The sequence below is a fragment of the Rhinolophus ferrumequinum genome, chromosome 12 (genome assembly GCF_004115265.2).
Source record: "Rhinolophus ferrumequinum isolate MPI-CBG mRhiFer1 chromosome 12, mRhiFer1_v1.p, whole genome shotgun sequence".
Lineage (NCBI taxonomy): Eukaryota > Metazoa > Chordata > Mammalia > Chiroptera > Rhinolophidae > Rhinolophus > Rhinolophus ferrumequinum.
The window spans coordinates 41,020,418-41,043,403 of record NC_046295.1 but is presented as its reverse complement, the minus strand read 5'-3'; the positions used below and the strand labels follow the sequence as shown (position 1 = coordinate 41,043,403).

The 22,986-nt window shown below is 42.1% G+C and overlaps 1 protein-coding gene across 4 annotated transcripts in view; it reads right to left on the bottom strand.

The window, feature by feature from the left end:
• The window catches only part of PCSK5 (proprotein convertase subtilisin/kexin type 5), a 400,588-nt gene extending 377,982 nt beyond the window's left edge, over positions 1-22,606 (bottom strand). For 3 of the 4 annotated variants that reach the window (XM_033123075.1, XM_033123076.1, XM_033123078.1), the window contains exon 1: positions 21,918-22,143. In XM_033123075.1, the coding sequence (XP_032978966.1) occupies positions 21,918-22,109 (192 nt within the window). In that variant the 5' untranslated portion in view covers positions 22,110-22,143. Of the gene's footprint in view, positions 1-21,917 lie in introns of all 4 variants that reach the window. The other variant, XM_033123077.1, reaches the window with a different exon arrangement.
• Between the last annotated feature and the right edge of the window lie 380 nt (positions 22,607-22,986).

The window sequence follows — 22,986 nt, the reverse complement described above, 5'->3', positions numbered from 1 at the left end:
AACTTATATGCTCAGTGTGATTGTATGCAACAACTTACCCTTCATCTCACAGTTCAACGAACTATATCAGCCAAGGAAAGTTGAGTTTAGCTTGCAGTCATGGGTAAAGGCACCCCGTTAACACATGGTCACATTATTACTTGCAAAAGTGATTACTATGCTCACCTCCCCCAAAATGAGCCTCTGACTTTCCTCAGGAAAGAGTTCTCTGGTTCCCACGGACCTACCAAGATGTTCACGCTTTAGCCCTCAGATCAATCATTTACTTATTATTACTAAACAACCACCACGGTAGAACTGACTTTTTGTTGTATCAAAATCAGGAAAAAATATCTAGCGTTTCTTATCAATGTAGTTTAATAACAAGAATATAAAAGTCAGTTTAATAAAAAGGATATAAAAGTCAGATTTTCACAGAACAAGGAAAAAAGATTGCTTCCAGAACAGAATTATTTGCTCATATGCCCCATCCTTATATATACCTTATATATCCCTTGACCAACTTTCCCCACATACATAGTCCCCTAAAGAAACATATGCCCTTATAAATACAAAAAATATTAAGAATTAGTGAATATATATATATTCACTAATATATGTGTGTGTGTGTGTGTGTGTATACACACACACACACACACACATACACAAAGGATCAAGATGACTAGAAAAGCTTCTTTACATTATTAATAAGGTAACTCTCAGGAGCCACATTTACAATCAGAGCTTGAAGATACGAGAACTCAGGTTTGCTAACTACCAGTTCAGTGCTCTAGCCGCACCTCTTCTTCGTGTTTATGATGAGGAGTCTAGGTGACACTATTGCTCACAACTCTAAAACCCAGTGGACCCTGTAATGTCATTTACATTTTAGGAGATATTGTTAGGACTCTTCCCAAGCCAGGGACTGTTGGAAGTGGCATTTCTTTCAAGACAAATAAATTTCCATTAATTAAAATATCACACACACACACACACACACACACACACACACACACACACACACTTTCTTCTCAACGATAAGAAACAACCAAATCCAATGTAGTAATTAGGGGGCAAAAGGCAGTGCCTTAATGGAATGCTGCATCCAGCAAGATTCAAGCAATAAATTTTATGGAACTTCATCATACTTTCACATCGCAGAGCCCTTTATGATAACACTCAAGTAAACCCATCTGATTGAGTTAATAATTAGTTTAAATCTGTTACAAGTTAAGGACACACAGACAAGTCGTCCCGGTACATGATGATACAGCAAATTTGACGCAATTTACAGATAATATTTTGCACTGCCTTTCATTTTTCTTTATTTCCTACTCTGATTAGAAAATAAAAAGTCATTAAAGAATTAACAGGACCTTCAATAAGACCTATATACCAATAGGCTGGATTAAAAGGGAAAAAAAGTACTCTCCTAAGGAATCACACAAGGTTTCAGAAGGACCTCCCAAAGGTTGAGACAGACCCCCCAGGTCATTTCTATATTTTGTAGTACCTGGTATACTATAAAATAATGTTAAAATATGCAACACATTTATTTAAATGTTTACCTGTAATACCAAAATATAACTACGCTATTCACCAGATAGTTTCAGAATGCACAATGCTTACTAAGTAGTGAAATATAGTAATGAGACATGGTATGAAAGTTTTTAAATGGACAATGTATTTCAATCCAGCCAGGGCATGAAACTGTATCTATAAGCTCATTGGTAGATATTTCGTGAATATGAAACCTGGAGCCAAATGATTTTCCATCCCATGTTCCTGGTATCCTGTCCACTGGGTAACATCCTGGAGTTCATTTAAAGATTTGTCACGTGGACAGGGCCTTTCACTATCAATCACACAAAAAAGCACAAATATGTGACATTAAACATCAACAAATACTTAGATACTCATATATTTGTAGCTATACAAAGAACCTCCTCTACCCCAAATGCAAACAGACTGTACTTAAGCAAAATCTGACTACTGAGGCTGGAATCATCAAAATGCAAATAAGGTTGAAAGTGAGCTCAAGATGCACATGTTTTGATGGTAGTGAAAGTGAGAAGGCTGAGACCAGAGTAGAGAAGAGAGTGCATTCCTCAGAGATAAAGAAGCTCTGAGCTCTGAGGGAGGAACCAGCATGTCTGGTGCCAGGGAAGAATTGAGGACAGTGATGGTTCCTCAGCCTGGCTGCTTATTTAAGACTGCTGATTCCCAGGCCCCACTTGAGGCCAATTAATCAGAACCACTCAAGGTATCTTTAAAGGCTCCCAGGTGACAGGAATGTGTATCCAGGGATTGAGGGCCACTGAGTCAAGGGAGCTGAGGATCAGGGAATGAAATAGCTGAGTGAGAACAGCTCCAATAATCAGGATTTGGGTGAGTGCAACTTCTAGAGCTGGTTTGTTCTAGAAGGGATCTAGGATGGGAGTCGGGGAGGGAGGGGTGTCCAGAGATAGGTCCTTTTCTTGTTCACCAACAGAGGAGAAGAAAACAGCTCTACAGAGCAAAACACATTTAAATGGCGGAAGCTATGGCAAGCTAAATTTAGGCAAACTTCTCCACATTAGACAGCGTAATGTCTCCATCCCCCTCGCACCATGTGTATGTATAATATTTAAACATTCTAAACAAGTGCCTCTCTTATCAAATCATAAAGAACAGGTCACATCTCTGCACAAAACCGTCTAAGGGCCTTCCTATTTCCTCAGAGAAAATCCGAAGTCCTCACTGTGCATGGCCTGCGAAGACCTACTGGCTTGCTCCTCAAAGTGTGGTCCCAGGACCAGCAGCCGCAGCAGTAGCAGCAGTAGCAGTATTGACTGAGAGCGTGTTAGAACCACAGAACTTCTGGCCCCATCCCAGACCTACTAAATCCGAATCATACATTGTAACAAGATCCCCAAGTGATTTAAATGTGCACTAAAATGTGAGCAGCGCCAACCTACAGGATCTGCCCCACCTCTCCAACCCCCCACCCCATGACCTCTCCAGCCCATCTGCTACCCAGCCTGCTCACTCAGTATCACTGCAGGTCTCCCTGCTAGTCCTTCAACATATCCGGCTCTCTCCTGTCCAGAGCCTTTGCACTAACTGTTCCCTCTACCTGAATGTGCCTGCAGGTATCTGTAAGCCTCATTTCTTTACCTCACCTTCTTCAGTTCTTTACTCATGAAAACTTCCCTAGCCGTCCTATTTACAACTGAAAATTGTTTTTCAGACTTTTGGGGGTAGATACCTAGGAGAGAGATTGCTGGGTCATACAGTAATTCTATTCTTAATTTTTTGAGGAACCTCCACACTGCCTTTCATAGCGGCTACACCAGTCTGCATTCCCACCAACAATGTAGTGGAATACTATTCTGTCGTAAGAAAAGATGAAATAGTGCCATTTGCGACAACATGGATGGATCTTGAGATTATTATGCCAAGTGAAATACATCAGACAGAAAAAGTCGAGAACCATATGATTTCACTGATATGTGGGATTAAAAAACTGAAAGTAACAAAGGAACAAGACAGACAAGAAACAAAAACTGATAGACACAGACAATAGTTTAGTGGTTACCAGAGGGTAAGGGGGGAGGAGGGTGGTAGCTGAGGGTAAGGGGATCAAATATGTGGTGATGGAAGGAGAACTGACTCTGGGTGGTGAACACCTAATGTGATATATAGATGATATAGTACAGAATTGCACACTTGAAACCTATATAACTCTACTAACTATTGTCACCCCAATAAACTTTAATTTTAAAAAAAACCTTTTTTTCCAGACATTCCCTCTTAGTGCTTTTTTCCCCTCCCCTCTCCTCGTTTTCTATCCATAGCACTTACCATGAACTGATATACCTTTTTTTTGCTATTCAATTGTTTATTAACAGTCTCCTTGTGGTACATTGCAAAATATGGCCACAAATTCTTTGCATCTCCTTTTATCAAGGGGTGAGGTCTATGTCTCCACCTCTTGATGCTGGGCTTGGTCATGACTTGTTCTGACTTATGGGATGTTAGTAAATAGGACACGAGCAGGACTTTGAAAGAGTCTTGCATATTGAGGATTCCTCTCTCTCCGGCTGCTGGGATACCTTCTATGGTTAGAATGTCACTATGGTTAGAAGCCCAAACCAGCCTGCTGGATGATGGCCAGTTACATATGCCCAGTTATCCCCATAATCCAAGCCAGCAGCCAGGAACTTGAGTGAAGACACCCTAGACGAACCAGGCCCTACTGACCCATCAGTTGACTGAAGAACCTACCAGTTAACTTGCAGTCTCATTGCATGGTTATTGTTTAAAACCACTGAGTTTTCGGTGATTGGCTTTGAAGCGAGCTGGTACACGCCTCCTGTGAGTACGTAAGTTTCAAGAAGGCAGGGATTTTTTGCCTGCTGCATCTCCAGGGCTTAGTAGAGTACTCAGCATAATGTGGATATTCTAAAAATATTTGCAATGAATGTTGAAGGACAGAGTAATAGCAAAGGGAACCCTCACAAGCGAAAGAAATTAATGCCAGAAATGGCCTCCATAGTTGAGAGACTAGAAGGTGGAAGAAAGACTTTCTGGATCCATTATAACCTGTCTCTTCAGAGTTAGGGTAAACTAAATAAGATTTCGACTTCTTTGGTAGCAATATTTTGGCAAAAAAATAAAAATCCACATATTCACATGCAGTGTTTCAAATTTACTCAAAATAGTCCAGTTTCACGGTTCTTAACTGTCTAAGACTGCCCAACCATGTGACCTTTAGAATATTTTTCACATTATGCAGCACTTACTCTCCTCATTTTAAGTTTTTCTGATTTTTAACAGCTCGCAAATCGGCAAACCAAATCACTGTATGTTGCTTCAATTCTATCCTGCCAAAAAAGAAAAATCTGCTGCTTTGGATTCATGTCAACAGTTGAAAAATTCAGGCCATACATTTTTAAATCTCAGATGTTCCCACTATGTCCACATCACATAAATCACATAAGTGCACAGAAACCCACATGTTTGTGAAGCTACTTCTCTAACAACTAAGGCATAATGTCCAGTGGAATGGGGTGGCAAATTTAAGTGGATTCTATAGCAGTGGCTGTCATAATTCTGACAGCACCGTGTCGCCCTTAGAGACTGCACAAGCAAGTGTTATTGGCAAGCAGAAAGCAAGTTCTCTATTAACAATGATTCAAGGTACAAAGTTAACATGTTGTTTTCATTTGATGGGGAAAAATCAAAGGCAAACAGCAATACACAAAGTTTCTGTCTTCTTGGAAAAGAAAAAAAAAAAAAACACTCAATTTTTTCTAAAGGCTTACCAGGCACGAACAGGTATATCTGAACTCATGGAACAAGTCTTATCTGGAGAGCTGGTGAGGCCAGAGAGAAGTAACTCAGTGCAATTAAGCTCTGAGATCTTCAGGGGTTTTTTGCTGTTGTTTTTCAGGAAATGCAAATCTCTGAGCAACAACATAACATATACACATTTGCAAATACCTAATATCTGGCTGCTGATTCTTCTTTAAACACATATAATCATCACTTGCATAATGAGCAAAATGTCTACTAGAGATCACTGAGGTCTTCCTATTAAGTCACAGGGTTCTTATCCCCAGTATCACAGAATCCTTTTTCCCCTTTTCCATCATGCCTCTTAGTCTATACTGTGTGCAAGGCTAAGGTGAAAGGCTAGTATAGCTTTGTATTAGTCGGAACGGGCAGGGTTCCACAGCAGGAACAAATGAACCCATGAATCTCAGCGACTTAAAACAACAAAGCCTTGTTTCTAGCTCGTGTTGCATGTCCATCGTGCATAAGCTGGGAGTGCTGCTTATTGCATCCCACAAGGACTGAGGCTAATGGAGCATCTACCACCAGGAGCTCTGCAGATCACAGCAAATCACACACCAGCAGTTATAGAAGGGACACCAGTCACTTCTACTCACATTTCATTGGGCAACTGAAATAACATGGCCACCCTTAACACCCAAAATAGGGAAATACAATCCTATCACATGACTAGGAGGAGAACCAGAAATAGTCAGTAGACAGTAGTAATGAATGACTGCTGCAGTCTCCATTTACTCCCTGCCTCTATTTCCTCACAGCCACTGATCCACTTCAGAATATTTTTCTGAGGGCATTTTAACTGCAGAGCACTCTTCTAGGTGCCATATGTGATACAAAGATGAACCAGACAGAAATCTTGTCATTAAGGGGATTACTATCCAGCAGAGGAGATAATACACACACACACACACACACACACACACACACACACACACACACATATAAATTGAATACAGAATGAAATGTCAAATGCCAGTAAAAAGAAGCATACAAAGTTCCACAAGAGCTTCAACAAAGGATGTTTTAGCCACAGGTAGTTTCATTTGAGAAAATGACATCTGAAAAGGGCTCAGCCGAACAAGTGAGAACTACATGGCTGCTCATATTCAAACAATGGCAAGATGTTTAGGCTGAATGATGTTCAGAAAAGAGAAGGAAGAAAAGGAGGAGGAAGGAGAAAGGGGGAGAGGAAGAAGGGGAAGGAGTGAGTGGGAAAAGGGGAAGTAAGACTAAGAAGAGGAAGAAGTCGTCTTTTTGACCAGAGTGGGTTCTGAGAAAATTCATCTGCCTTATATGACAAGCTTTCAAGGGGAAGACAATGGAGAATGGGTCAAACTAGTGCAATAGTCCAAAAAAGAAGTAACAAAGGGCTTAGTTGCAGTAGGCCTATCACAACTGAGAGGGAATAGTTCTTTTCTAGAACTGTATACAGCACGAGAACACTCAGCTTTCCCATCTCCCTTTCATGTGACCCAGAAAATATAACTCACCTTTCTCTCTATCTGCCTGAGCCTGAAGAATTGGTCATTTGAGGCTTAAATCTGATCAGAGTGAAGAGGTCAGATGGGGAGACCCATCTCCACTGAGAGTCTGGCTTATGGCCATGTCACCCAACCAAGATAGCCTTTCTTTCATAATTAAGGGGTGTTAACTCCTAGTGGATAGTTGCTCTATTTGTCCTGAGTTTATTTCCTATCTCCAAGGATATTTTTGAAGCCATTCCTTAAGGACTAAGCTGCAGGGCTTAATTTATGTCTGTCCTGAAACCTGCAATCCCTCTTCTCATGCAAATTTAACTTTAGTGTTTCAGCCTTTCAAAATCTAAGTAGGCACAGCCACGAACCTCTGACTATTGGAATATTCTACTGCTTATATTACATGAGCTTTAGGATCTTTCATGTATACCAAATATGCTTATTTTTACTACTCCCACTGATTCCACATGAACAGTACAATTGTCCTGTGATGTGAAACCTTTTCTTACTACTGACCAATTCCTTCATTGGGGGACTCTCTGTGCTGTTTTTCCCACTGCTCCCATAGATAGAAGACTTCCACTGCCACCCTCAGGGAGATAATCACAGCCACCAGGGTCCTCGGAGTTCCCTAAGATCCATGGAGAAGCAATCCCAGTCCTAGGATGACCTGGAACGTGGCACACAGAGTGGACAATGTCACACTTTGTACTCTGACTCTCACACTGAGAATTCTCACGGAAGTCAAAGCCAGAAGGAATGACCCTGCTGATCACGCCAAGGTCTGAAACACTTAAAGACAAGGGTTAGGCTATTTCCTGGGAAGCCCTGGACTTTAGAATCTACACACAAATCACTCACCAATCCTAGATTACTGCTTTGCACCATACTCCTTTATGGAATATCCTATGCACTGTATATGCACCTTCCTTATTGACTAGGCAGTAGAATGTTTTGTAATTTTTCTCTAATGTTCAGATTTAGTTTTCATTTTATATACATTGCATGCCTATAAAATACTTTAGGATTCAACCAATATTTAATGCTTACTTACCTGGAGCGAGATACCATGCTGCATGCTACAGAATAATAACTAAGTCCCCTAAAAGGGGCGGGAAGAAAAATTTAACTATACTAAATTCCCTAAGAGAATTCTGGGCAAACCATACCTATGTTTTACCTATGCCTATACTTCCAGAGCAAGATGAAGAGGTGACATTGAGCTGTTCCTCCAAGAAGAGATAGAATTTCCAGAAGAGCAAGGGCTCGGGTGAATATTCCAGGTGGAAAGACTGGCACAGAAACAGGAAAACATTGAGTATACTATCTGGGGGACAATGGGAAGTCCAGTGTGGCTTCATTAAGGACAGAACTGGAGAGACGATGGAAAAAGTACTTCAGGACAAGTAGTTAGAGGTCTTTACAGATCCAGCGAAGGAATCTGTTTAAACGCTGTAGGCAAATGGGAGTGACCGGTGGATTCTGAAAGGGAGACGGCACCACCAAAATTACAAGACCACCATCTGCAACATGAAGCCTAAACGCTTCTTCCCTGTTGACTAGACTCCACTTATACCAGTGGGTTACTGTTCCTCGGGAGCCTTTGCAGTGCTGTCTCCTCTGCATGGACCTCACCCCTTCATGTGATTGGCTCCTTTATAACATTCAGGTGTCTGCTCAAGGGTTTCCTCCTCAGTGAGCCTCCCGACCAGCCTACCTGAAGTTGTCTTACCCTCAGTCACTTTTTACTCAACTAATGTGGGTATTTTGCTTTCCAACAGCACTTATCATTTGAAATGATTTTATTCATTTCATTACTGGCTTATGGCTTGGCTCCTCCCACCATGATAGACGATCCATGTGAGCAGATAGTTTATTAAAGACAAATGTTGTAGTATTGTGCAAATTAGAACGGCTAATAAACAACAGGTACTCCAAAACTATTTTTTGACAGTTTTATTGAGATATAATTCATATATCAAACATTTCACCTATTTAAAATATACTATTCAAATGTTTTTAATATAGTCACAGAAAAAATGCAAAAATCACCACAATCAATTTTAGAACTTTTTCATCACCCCCAAAAGAAACTCCATACCCATTAGAAGTCACTCTCCATGCCCCTCAACCCTTCCAACCCTAGGCGACCACTAATCTACTTTCTGTCTCTGGATTTGCCTACTCTGGACATTTCATATAAACAGAATCATATTATATGTGGCCTTTTATGGCTGGCTCCTTTCACTTAGCATAGTGTTTTTAAGGTTCAACCATGTTACATAATAGCATGTATCAGTAATTCATTCACTTTCAGTGCTAAATAATATTCTATTCTACGGATACACTATATTGTTTATCCATTCATCAGTTGATAGACATTTGGGTTGTTTCCACTTTGAGGCTCTTATGAATAAATAGTGCTGCCATGAACTTCTGTCTGCAAGTTTTTGTGGGACCAAATGTTTTCATTTTTCTTGGGTATATACTTATGAGTGGAATTTCTGAGTTGTAGGGTAATTCTGTGCTTAACCTTTTAAGGAACTGCCAGACTGTTTTCCAGAGTGGTCACACCACTTCACATTTCTACCAGCAGTGTATGAGGGTTCCAATTTCTCCATGTTTTTGTCAACACTGTGATTATGGCAATCTGAGTAAGTATGAATTAGTATCTCATTGTGGTTTTGATTTGCATTTCTCTGATGACTAATGATGATGAGTATCTTTTCACGTATTTATTAGCCATTTGCATATCTTCTTTGGAAAAATGTCTATTCAGATCCTTTGTGCCCATTTTTAATTGAGTTATTTGTCTTTTTATTATTGACTGTAGGAGTTCTCGGTATGTTCTGGATACAAGTCTCTCATTAGACATGACTTGAGAATATTTTCTCCCATTCTGTGGGTTGTCTTTTCACTTTCTTGATGGTGTCCTTCAATAACTTTTTTTTTAAAATAAAACAATGAATAAAACTAATTTTTTAAGACAGAGGAAACCTGTGACAAGCTCATAAAGTATGTGGAAAATCAGTGGCAGGGAAGGACCTAGGGCATTCATGTCACCTGTTTTCAGCTGAGTTCTGTTTACTGTTTCTCACTATTTAGTCCAACCAGCCCAGAAACAATGACATAATCCTGTGATGAGTCAAAGAACGGAGTATTTGGTAAATTGGCTCATGAGCACTAACCAAATAGAAAGACGCCCCACGGTTAAAAAAAATAATAATAAAGAAAAAAGGTTTTGCTGGAAGCTAGGCTGTAATAAATTCTAAGTGGCCTACAATTTAGTTTTCTCTTGAAAAACTTTGAAATTGATGAATGGAGTCCCACACACACAGAAAAAACAAAACAAAACACATTAGCAAAACATAACTAGAACAGGCCAGGACGAGTAAGCAGTAAACTTCTAAACTTATAGTTATGGATATTCACTTGCAAGATTAAAGGCCTTGAGATTGTCTCTCCTCCTGTTTTGCATTCAAACTAGAGAGCACTGCCCAGTGTTATTTTGGTTGAGAAACTTCAACTAGTGAAAACAAGGTATAAGCCTGGGAACACTGAGCGATAGGGAGAGAACTGGTATATTTTTACAGCTGGAAGAGCTTCTCAGAGTAGAAAAATACCAGACCTTAAGTACTTATTACAAAAATATCAGACCTTAAGTACTTAGTACAAATACATACAGTATATGGTATGTGTATGAGTGTACGGGTGTGTGTGCTTGTGTGTGTGTGTGTGTGTGTGTGTGTGTGTGTATGTAAAGGCAGCAAGAAAGGACTTGCTTTTAATAAATGTTAACTAGTTGCAATGCTGGCATTGTATCCACATATAATTTTCTCAGGACAGAATTAACCTCTTAGATAATGCACGGGGGGATTAAACTAGAAACTTAATGCTTCCTTTGTGATGCTAACCCTAAATTAACAACCAGATTAACATACAAATACAAACAAAATTATTCTAATATTATATAGAGCAATCTAAAACTACAATATATTAGAAAGCAATCTATAAATAATTTTAAAAACATTTAAAAATAAATCTATATTCTTATAATGCAATAAAGTTTAGACTAATATAAAAGACAAGACACATTCAGAACCTAGCTTCATTTTTCTACATAAAAAGTATATAATGGGCAGAATATATGATATATAAATAAATTACAGGTATAATTATTATAATTGAAAGTTGGCTACATGAAACTTAAGGTGGCAGTAAACATAAAATGTGACATAGCATATGCCATATTAAAAGCATCCTTAGATATTATTTTTGGTTTCACATTCTCTGTTTACACTCTTCCCTCTATATTCAGTGCTCAATGCAATCTTTAGTTTTCAAATCAAATACGGGAAAGCACATTTGGGAGTTGAAAACAATCACCCATGTGTCTGTCTTTATCCCTTAAGTTGATACAGGACCTGCAATGCAAACAATAGCACACAGAAGTGTAAAGTAGAGATAATACCTAAATTCATCCAAAGAGAATTGAAGCATGGGGCAAACTTCATGTTTAGCTGCATAGTGGGTATACCAGCACAAATTACCCAGAATCCTCATCTTATCCAAACTGATGACCCTTCCACTGCCCCGACCTCACACTTTCTTACTTCCATCTAACCCCCTGGCCTTCACTTTTTCTCCATCTGGTCAGTCTACCAGCACGTCCACACCTTGGACCTGGTCATCATGCGGAAGAGCCCTAACTTGAAGCTTACCAAAAGAAAGGAAGGAAGGAAGGAAGGAAGGAAGGAAGGAAGGAAGGAAGGATGGAAGGAAGGAAGGAAGGAAGGAATAGAGGATGGAAAGAGGGAGAGAGGGAGGGAGGGAGAGAGAGAGGGAGGGAGTAAGAGAGAAAGATGGGATGGCTCCCATCTTTCTACTTCTATCACTCTTACCAAAGTAGCCCTCCATTCTCATTTTGAATTTATAGCCCCTACACCCACCCTATTACTTTGGCCCACCAGTCCTGTTTGGGCCCCACTACCTTCTTTTAAAGCCTGGACACTGTGGTCAAGCATTTCAAAGGTGGTACCCCTTGTATTCAAGAACTATTTGTTCCTCCCCACCTGCTTCCCACAGGCTATTTTTCCCTTCTCTCTCACCCTGGTAAATTCTAACTCCCTGTTTTATTCATTCCTAATTTCAAGTTCCTGAGCATTAGTGAAAAAAGCACAAAATAATACAGATTGGTTCATTTTTTCACTCATTTATTTAAACACTAGTTACTCAGCTATAACTAAGTACAAGCGGCAAATAACCTCATTCTATTTGGCAAGTCTTAGTCATTGATTCTTATCAGAATTTCCTCAAACTGTTCCAAAACATTGGAGCACCTGGACATCAATTTCACCCACATACCTCCCTCTCTCTGCAGGGGGCATTCACCTCTGAAGTGAATAATGAAATGCAGGTCATTCTGTCCACATGCTCCTTTCTTTTCTTCCCCAGTTTGAACTGCCCTGAATCTCTACTTCATTCCTCTTTAGTCTCATGGCACCAATGTTCTTCTCCTTTGCAAAGCTATTCCTTTCTACTGAAACCCTTTAAGGTTCCTATCCCAAATGCCTACTATGCTTCTCCTATGCCAGCTACTGGTGCTGGGATACGAGGCACAATCCTGCTCTCACGAGGAGCTCATCAGCTGACGGAAGGATAGATGTGCGACTGCATGTACACACACACACACACACACACACACAAATATACACACAATTAGGGTCATCGTATCATTTCTCTCCCAAACTCAGACATGTTTAAAAGTGAAAGGGGATGTAAAAAATACTTAATGGAAGTGAACTGTTTTACCACCGCGTAAATCAGTACTGTCTCTGGCAAAATGTGATGATGGCCACACTAATTATAATATAGGATGGTGCTTTCAAATACACAGCCATCACAATCTGTCTAAAAGTATTTAGCAACATTGGAAAAAGGCTCACAATACAATGTTAAGTGAAAACAGCAGGGTGAAAACAGTATATAAAAATTGATAACGTGGTTAAAAAAACAAAATATAATAACTGATATTCACTGAGTATGCAGTGTGTGCCAGGCACGATTTTAACTATTTTGAACTATTTAACTGTTTTGAATCCTCATAACAATCCTACCAGGAAAATATTATTCGATCTTTTTCATACGTGAAGAAACTGAGGCACAGAGAGCGTAAGACACTAGCCTAGAGTCCCCCCACTAAGAAGTAGCAGTATTAAACCTTTTGGTTCTAGACCTGTGATCCTAACTACCCCAGTACACTGATTAGAAAGAGATTAAGGGAGAGAATGGAGGTGGGCAGGCAGAGGTGCAATGAAACTTGCTCACTTCTACTGCCCCACAATGCCAACTCCTGCTCACTGTTCCATCAAGCATCGCCACTAAGAGCACTGGTCACCTCCTCCTCACCAAATCTGTAAGCCCTGTTTCACTTTTCATCTCCCTGGATTCTCTCTACAGCACTTCTCACTACTGCACACCCTCTAAAGGGGCACCTGTTCTTGGTGTTTTCTGATTCTGTATCTTCAGGGCCTCCCGGGTTCCCTCATCTACTTCCTTTATTCCTTGCCCCCTAAGTGGAGACACCTTCGGTTCTATTCTCAGCCCTCCTCCCTTCATGCTCCATCTCTTAGCAATCCTGTGCATTTCCACAGCTTCAGACACTGAGGATGAGAGCCAGTCTTTACTTCTTTTCCATCCTAAATTCTCTTCTGCCTAGAGGACATTTCTATCTGCATGCCCTTCTATCTACTGACAACAGAAAACCTGAACCTATTTTTTTGTTCTTCAAAATGCTCCCATGGACTGTTCCAAGTCTACAAATGAGTTCATCATTCTCCTGCTCCCACAGCTATAAACTTTGCAGTTATCTTCACCTTCCACTCTGTCTTCTACTTTCATTTAGTTATCAACCCATACTGAATCCATCTCTATAAGAACTTTCAAATCTATTCTCTTTCCATTATCACAGCTTCTGTGCTCATTACCAATAATCTTTACCAACACAATAGCCTCTCTGCCTTCTCTAGTTCATTATGGGCACTGCTACCAATGGACTCTCCCAGGCACGACTGAACCATACTGCTCTGCCTGTAACTCCATTAGTATTTGTCTTGCTGAACAACAGTTATAGGTAAAAACGTTCTAGCTCCTTGAGAGCAGAGAACGTGTTATGTGCGGTCCACGGTGGATTCTCATGTTTATTGAACCAATAGGTTGTTGCCTCTTTCTCAGGGACCTTTAATAGAATGTTGAAACTCCCTAACCTAGGCATTTAAGGCCTTACATAATCAAATTTGTAGGGGGTTTTTTCTCGTCCCACATCTGCTTTTCCTTATTCTAGTAATAGCATCCCTGTTTTCTTTGGGGAACAGTCCCTTTTCAGTTGGTGGGTTGCCCATCAAGGTCAAGATCTCTTGCACTTCAAGAATGAACATATGACCCAAGCTGACTCATCAACATACAACCACCCCTGTAGGCAAAGTGACTGGCCCATGAGTGGGGATATGACCCAATCAGGACAAACTGGAGTCTCTTTCAGGGATTAATTTCAATCCTGGGTAAGAGAGGTACTAAGAATCACATGAGCTTTACTGCTTTGTGGAAAGGGCCTATCGGAGAATGAAGCTGATATAGGGAAACAGAGAAACACCAGACATTAGCTCTACCTCTGGCCTTTCTGCCGGATAGGCTCACAATCACTTTTCTGAAACTCTTAGATCTATGTGCTTCAGAATTCCAAGTTCTTCAGCTGAGAAAAGTACAATGGGGCACATAATGAAATGTATTATACACAACTCTACTTGGATCAAGAACATCAAACTCATTAATATTTCTGAAATATATATATATATATACACACATACACACATAATACTCTAATTAATCTCTAATTAATGCCAGTTTAGGCCAAGATAGCTTTTGTCACAAAGAAAGTACAGATCAGGTAAGATCTGGTTGTAGAAAAGGTTCAGCTTCTGTTTTCAGAATTGCACATAAAGTCATGAGGATCTGTTTAAACCAACAGATTCCCTGTTTCCTTATCTGCTTGTTCATTAGTTTTATTTAAGCAGTATGAGTTGGGTTTTCAACACTTGCACCTAAAAGCACCCCATCTGTATTCCTTATGGACCTATCTATACTTCAGTTTTATTTCCTACTACTCTTCTATATATATTCACATTTGAGTCAAGTTAAAAAGGCTATGCTTTGATTCTTTAAATTAAAAATCTTGCAACTCCATATTGTATTCACCTTATAAAACCAAAGCTGTCCAACCAGGAGATGGGCAAACCTTAGCTGGCTGATTTTCTAGTCAGTTGTCCCAGCCCTATACCTTCTCCACAGCTCTCACTATCCCTTTAATGGGAGAATCAAGAGTGACACTGACTCGTCCCCCTTTTACACCCCACTAACTCCCCAGGGACAATCATAAGAATCTAGACAATTACAAGTTGCTCCACTTCAGAAAACCCATTAACTATAGCACTTTCTTACTTTCCTTTGAGAAGCTTTTGCATCACCGTGGGGCCCTTAGAGATCAGATCATGCTTCCTATGTCTTATTTTATTTATATATTCATGTTCATTATTAGAGCACTTGATTTCACAGTAACTCTGTGAAGCGAATGGAGCAGGTATGAAGGTCTCCTATCTGAAAAATGAGACACTGAGTGTGAGGTCGGTTAACAAAAGGAAAACCCTGGAGTTCCACTCAAATTTTCTGACTCCTAGTCTTACTTTCTTTGCAGTCTTATTTCCTTCCCAGGATTAACCCAAACTGAAGAGTTAATTGGCACTGATTGCTGCTTCTTGGTACCCTTAGATGTAGCGATATAATCTATTGAAACCAGTGAAAATGTTGCATGTGTAATTTCACTCTAAACTATGTTAAAATTTAACTTAGATAAAAAGAAAATTAACATATATGCATATATATATATATATATATATATATATATACATATGCACACATATGTCTTCTAGCATGCATGAATGTCTACAAGCATTCATTTTTACCGTCCAGGAAGCCAAAATGGCTTTCTTTGTCATTGAATCCAACCTGAATTGGCAAAATGATCAAGTCCCAAGGCAGAGCGATGGCTGGAGATACTTCAGCCTTGGGGAAAACCCAGACACTACTTCACAGAATTTGAACGGACAACACAAATACCCCTCCCTGCCCATGGGATGTTTTTGGGTCAGTATTCCCTCCCTTAACCAAAGAGTCAGACATTGCTGGATATTTTCCCAGCATACTACCCTGCTTCTTTGGCTGACCTTTAAGGTTAGGACCTCTGGATAATAAGCTCATGAAAGACAGCAAAAAGGCAAATTCAGCTGCCTTGGGGCGCACAAAAATGCAGTTTTTCATTCCAACTAGACCCCTAAGATCCCAGCGGCCACATACAAGCCATTCCTAGTCTATGAGGTTAATGCAACCATCGCCAGGCCAAGCACGCTGAACTGCTTTTTCTCATGAAAGGTATGTTCCTTACCTTTCATGAGAACAATGTATGTGAGAGAGGCTAGCAGAGATCAGGGCTAAGGTTCTTGGGTGTGAAGAGCTGCAATGCAAAGCCAGATGTATCAACACAGGGATCAATCTAGGACTCCCACATCAACTTACTTTTCTATTTATCAAATGTCTAAGGATTTAACTAGGAGATCACAGTCCACTCCCATACAACCCATCAGACTAGCCATGTCCCCAATTTCCAATGCAATCTATAAGCACCCAGAACTCACTCTCTCCACTGCTTATCAACATTTCAATCATCCCACATTACTCACGGGGCAAAATTAATCAGCAGAGTGGGAGGTCTTCAGGGCTTCTCTGAACAAGGATCTTCCTGCTAAAGTATCTCTTCCTACTGATTTGGAAAATGCTGCTTCAACAAAATACAAATTCAACAAGTACAAATTCAAATATGATCCAACATAATGTGCCAAGATAAGGTGCTTTATAAAATAATCAGTCTTCCAATATTTTTCTTCCCTTTCTTCCATCTCCAGCAAGCTTATCCTAGAATATTGAATGGGCGGCAACAAGGATGCACCAGGGAGGAGGTCACTGCCAGGGGAAATCAGCCAGAATGGTTTAGAATCCAACAGAAAACTAGTTTAAATTGTTAGTTAAAATGGAAAACCATTCTCCCTGTCTACAAAGCTCTGACTTCGCTCTTTTCACTCAGCCATCAAAAATTTATTTTCCTAAATAAGTCAGACTGAGAAAGACAAATACTATATGATCTCATTTATATGTAGAATCTAAAAACAGAATAAACAAACAAAACAGAAACAGACTCACAGGTACAGAGAACAAACTGATGGTTCTAGATGGGAATGGGTGAGAAAGGTGAAGAGATTAGGAAGTAGAAATTGGTAGTCACAAAACAGTCACGGGGAGGTGAAATACAGTCGGGAATATAGTCAATAATGTAAAAACTGTGTGGTGTCAGATGGGTACTAGTCTTATCAAGGGGATCACTACATAAATTGTATAATTGCCTAACCACTGTACTATACACCTGAACCTAATATAAAATAATACTGAATGTCAACTATAATTAAAAATATGTATCTAAATGGTGCCAAAAAATGTATACATATTTTAAGATAGGAAAAAACTGTATAAAAATTATGTTGATATGGTAACCGCTTTGAGCACCTCTTGTAATGATAGAAGTCAAACGTGACTTTCATTCATCTTTTATTATCAGTATATATTGAGTATTACAATTTTAATACAGTTTTTTTCCTTTCTTAAAATGTGTATACATTTTTTTGGCACCCTCTGTATATCTTGTCACAGGATGTAAAGTACAGCATAAGGAATATAGTCAATGGCATTGTAATAGCTATGCATTAATACATTGTCAGATGAGTCATAGATTGGATGGGTTTATCACTTTGTGAGGGTATAAATGTCTAGTAGTTATGTTGTTTTGTACACCTGAAACTAATAATTAAAAAATGGGAAAAAATTATTTTCCCAATCTTCATATTTTGCATCTCCCATTTAAAAATGGCTTCCTTTCTCCCTAACTAAAGTTTGAATCTCACTTATTTCAGATTCAGATTCAACAAACCTTTCACTGCAAGCCTAACAGTGTGCTGAGCATAGTCAACTGACTTTACTATCCAGAGATTTGTCATTTTACAGATGAAAGAACAGGGCTCCATTAAGTTCAGAGCCTTTTCTGCTTTCAAAGACCTTGTAAGTGGCATCTCCAGAGTTTCCAACTCTATTCTTTCAGTGGGAACTCCAGGTAAAATATTTCCCCAGTATTGCCTGCATCTGGCTTTATCATTCTGGAATCTTGCTCAAGATAAGTCATGTGGTTTGGGGAGGGGTTTCTGCTACTGGTAATCTCAGCTTGGAATCGAGGAGTATAAGCAATTCACAGAAGGATAAATACAGCTACTGCACATTGCAAACAACCTTCAAGGGGACCTTCTTCCTGGGTTCAAATAACCAGAAATGAATTCCTTCTGGTTCACAGATTTAGCCCAAAGGTTCACAATTAACATTATGTCAGGTCTTATTCCTTTATGTCATTCTCTAATCACTATACTATTAACTTAAATGGGTCAGAACACAGGATTAGTGAGAGAGGACGAAGGCCTCTTTCATTCCCTGCAGGCCAACAGGCAGGCACACCTATCCTCAGTCAGCCCAGCAGGTGCTGGTCTTAAGAGACTAAGAGGGCTTGGAGTCAGGCCTTGTAGGAGATAAAAAAAAGGGAGGGCATTCTACAGCTGACATCAATACCAAGCAAAATATGTTATATGCCAACATGACAACTACTATTAATAATTATGGCATTTCAGAATTTCAAGGCATAACCATTATGTGAAAACCTATCAAAACATAATGTGTAACCAAAGGCATGAAGAAAACCCTTGTTGTTCCTTCCAGGAAGTAAAGCATGTCCTTTTTACTCCCCCATTTGTTTTCCCGCTCGCTCTGGTGTTACTCTGCACATCCTATCTATTATGAATACACGAAGCATGTCTTTTTCTTTTTTTTTCTTTTTTTCTTTTTCTTTTCTTTTTTTTAGTAGAAATCTCAAGGCCAGAAACTTTACCTCTGGTGGCTTTTAACTGTGAAGGTATTATACAAAACATTACACTGAAATTCTGATAGTCAAAACTGTACCTTTATTGTGATAAAAATTCATTACATTATCCACCTAAAACATTATACTGAAGATATCAAAAATTCTACCAGGATATTAAATGACTTCAGAAACAATAACAGTCTCAATCCCAACTTGTAACACATGAGGTAAGACCCCAAACCCAAATGGGTAAAAACAGGAGAACATTCCAGGGATGTCTGCAAATTAGTTACTGCCCTCAACTGAACCACAGCTGGTTTATTGATGGCAAGAAAGAATAACAAAAGGATGTCTAAAGTGTTAAAAGGTCAGAGCAGTTAAGCATGGATAAGAAATACATTTGGCCCTTACAGTGCAATGCTATTGCAGATGTGGACTCAATTTACCACCCCAAAGACTTAGTATAGGATCACTCTCCTTTGATCTACAGAGGAAATGCTTTCCACTGTAAGAATAGCTGATCTTTTTACACGGCTTATGGCATCAGTTCAAGGGGTCCTCTGTAACCTCTGTAAGCACTAAATTTCCTCATTGGCCTTGTAAAAACCGCCATAAATAGTGTTTGGTATTATTTGTATGTAAACTTTCTTAGTATTACTTTTTAAACGAAAAGCCATGGATCTTCATTAGAAGGCCCTTTGTAAAAAGTCAGGTGAGGTTGCAGGACACTACAGTTATTTGCTTATTCAAAAGGGGTTTGGTAACAAAATCTCTCCCACTCTGCCAGATTCTGCAGTATCTAAATTCTAATTAATGAGTTCATTTAGATACAGGTATTTTGGTCCTTGAAAGTCATGAAGCTTCTGAGGTTCAAGAAGTACAGGTCTATTTGAATTAAGTAGCTATGAATTAAAACTGGATGTTTGCTTCCAGTCTACTGAGCCACTCAATCAGAATTCAGGGAAATGGGGATTTTGCTTTCTTCCTCCTTCCCCCATGGGATGGACAGATACTCTAAAAGGCAGGATTCATGCAGGAGTAGGCCTGGACCACAGAGACCTAGGTCAGAATCTTGGCTTTACCATTGGCTAGCTTGGTGACTCTGCGTGTCAGTTTCTCCAGTCTGTTTCTTCTTTGCTGTATGTGAAGTAATATCCATTAAAAATGGTCATTTTGTAGATTACAAAAGCAGTGTATGTTCAAGAACTTATCCTTCCAAATATGCCTAGTATATGGGAGATGCTCAATGTTAGCTGAACTTGAGATGCCTCTCTGGAAAGATTAACACGACTGTGCTTTCATTGTTACGCCTCCCAGTTACATCCCTGGTCACATGCAGCACCCAACTTATAGCTCATGCAAAAAGACTTGAACAGACTCAGTTTTCTTCCAGTGAAAAAAGAAGCCAGCAGAATCCTATCAAGCCATTTGAATGGAACTCTCCTGAAGATGACAGGCACTCAGGCAACAAAATCTGGCTAGCTTCCCTGACTTCCTTCCAAGCCTGTGTTTGGGAGAGTTGTGGGGTGGACACAGACTGTGCCCCTAGCCCTGGTCTCAGTCCTCCACAGAACTGGCTTCTCTGGAACATGTCCTCCCACTGTACTTGCGAAGTGTAAGACCTGGTGCTTCCGGCTCCTCGGAACTACAAACACACACACACACACACACACACACACACACACACACTCATACACCAGTCTCTCCCTAGCTCTTTCTAGATGCGAAGGGCAGCAGCAGCCTCTGCCTCCTCTGAGGGGGTTGGGTCCCCCGAAATCCAGGGCTCGCTTTCCTAGACGTGGAGTGCATTGGCATCAGAAACCGTGTATGCTTTCTTGCTTCAGTGGCACCGGCTGGCCCCCTCCTCTCGCTTCACCTGGCAGGGTACACAGGGCGCGTGCATCCCCAGAAGTTCCAGACACGCGTCTGCTGTGAGGGTGCCCCCACCAACCTCGCCTCCCACCCCAGGAGAGTCTCCCTAGGGTCTGGCCAGGGCCTCCTCTTCCGGCCAGGCCCGGAGAAGCGAGTGGAAGGGGGTGAGCACGGGGTAGGGGGCACTTTCTGGGTCCCTGTTACACTGCCCTCTCCACCCCATTTCTTGCAGGAAGGAGAGCAAGGAAGCCAAGACCATTTAGCTCGGGGGTACCTCCAAATCTGTTGCGCTAACAATCATCCCCATAACATCACTCAATTCATTGTCCCCCATCAGGGCAGCTCTGCCCAAAAACCTGGAGAGATACCCTACAAAAACCCTGCGCCCCGTTGCCTACCCAACACCCTCGTCCCTGGCTCCGCACGTCCCTCCTGAAGGAAGACTCGCTGTTTTCCCAGAGAACTCCGAGAGCGGGTCTCGGACGTTTCCCACCTTCCCTTCCGATCCCCTCTCCGGGAGCCCACACGCGTATCCCGCGCGAGAGGCCAAAAAGCTGGGAGGTCTCCCCCAGAATCTGCGCTCGCGCGGAGTCCGGCCCCCTTTTCCCTCCCTTTGCCTCCCTCCTTCCTTCCAGCTCCAGTCCCCGCGCCTCCTGCGCCTCCAGCGCCCAGCGGCTCTCTCGCCTAAGAGGAGGAAACTTCTTTCGGGGCTAAATTCAGTTCTGAGCAGGAAAAGCTTTCCTCTCCCTGCCTCTCTCTTACTCCTGCTCTCAGAAACCACACGAAGCCAGCATCAGGGGTGTGCTTATCCCCCGACCTCCCAAAAAGAGCTCAGGCTACTAGTGCTCTCCGACTTCCCATGTCAAAAGGTCCGATCGGGTCTGAAACCACCATGGGGGTATGCACACTCATGATTTTTCCAGAGACCCTACCTGTCCCTCGTGACTTGCAAAAAACAAGTAAACAAAACGCAACCCCAGCAACTTTGGGGAGTTGAAGTGTATATGTGTAAGAGAGAGAAAGAGAGCGAGAGGGCGAGAGAGCATCGCTCAAGAGTTAGAGCAACAGCTGCAAGAACACATCTGGAAGAGGGGGAAGGGGTATTGAGGAGGCGACAAGAAGCGCGATGTCGTGGGGGAAACCCCCCCCCCCGGGCAGCTTCAGGACCGAGGTCCGGGCCAGCCAGTCGTTACCTGTCCTATGTTGATGAAGCCGTACTTGCTAGCGATGCGGTTGGCCTCTGGGAAGCCGCCGGCGATTTTGACTGCCCAGTGGTTGGTGTAGACGCGCGTCCGGCACACGGGGAGCAGGCATGCCCCGAGCAGCGCCAGCACGCACAGCAGGTCTAGCCGTCCCGGGCAGCAGCAGCGGATCCCCCAGCCCATGGCCCCCGCGCTTCGCTGCCTCCCTCGCTCGCTCGCTCCGCGCACTAAGCGGCGCGCGCACAACTAACTTCTTCGGCCTGGGCCGCCCGGCGCGCAGCCCCCGGCCGCCGCGGTTTTGCAGCACTGGGAGATCGGCAGGAGGCGGCGAGCCCCGGCAGGGAGCAGAGCAGCGAGCCTCGCGCCGTCTCCTACACCATCCCTGGAGCTGCGGGGACCTATGCTCCCTGCTCTGCGGCCCGCGGGGCGGTCGGCGGGCGCTCCCCGGCTCGCGCTCCGGAGGCGGCTGAACGGGGCAGGCGCCCTCCCGCAGTTGGATCTCGCCGGGCTTGGCTCCCGGACTCTCCGATTCGCCCTCGCTCCTCCCGGGGCCCCCGAGCGCGGCGGAGGCGGCGGTGCAGGCAGCGGACGGGCGCCCCCTCTGCTGGCCCAGGCTCCTAGTGCTCGCTAGCTTGCTCCCTGAGCTCCCTCCGGCTCCAAACTGCGCGCGGGGAGAGTGAGCGGCAAAGGCAGCAGCGCCTGCTCTGCATAAATTACTCCCTCCGCCCCCCTTAACAGCCCTCCTTTCCCACATCTCCCTCCTCCTTTCCCTCCTCCTCCTGTCCGCCCGACTGCGGCTGCAGCCAGGCGCCAACCAGGTCCTAGTGCCGCCGGATTCTCCTGGATGTAACCTCTGGGGTCCCGGCGAAGCAAAAGCAAGACTTTCCAAAGGGCTGTGAGGAGAGTTCCGGCATGGACGTCGTGGTTTTACCCGCTTCTCTCTCCTCCCTCCTGAATTTGTATTAATTTACCGCCACTTCCCAAAATACTAAAGAGATTTACACGCTGATGCGAGTCAAGTGCCGCGAAGATTCATTCATCCTCTCTCTGAACCTCCTTA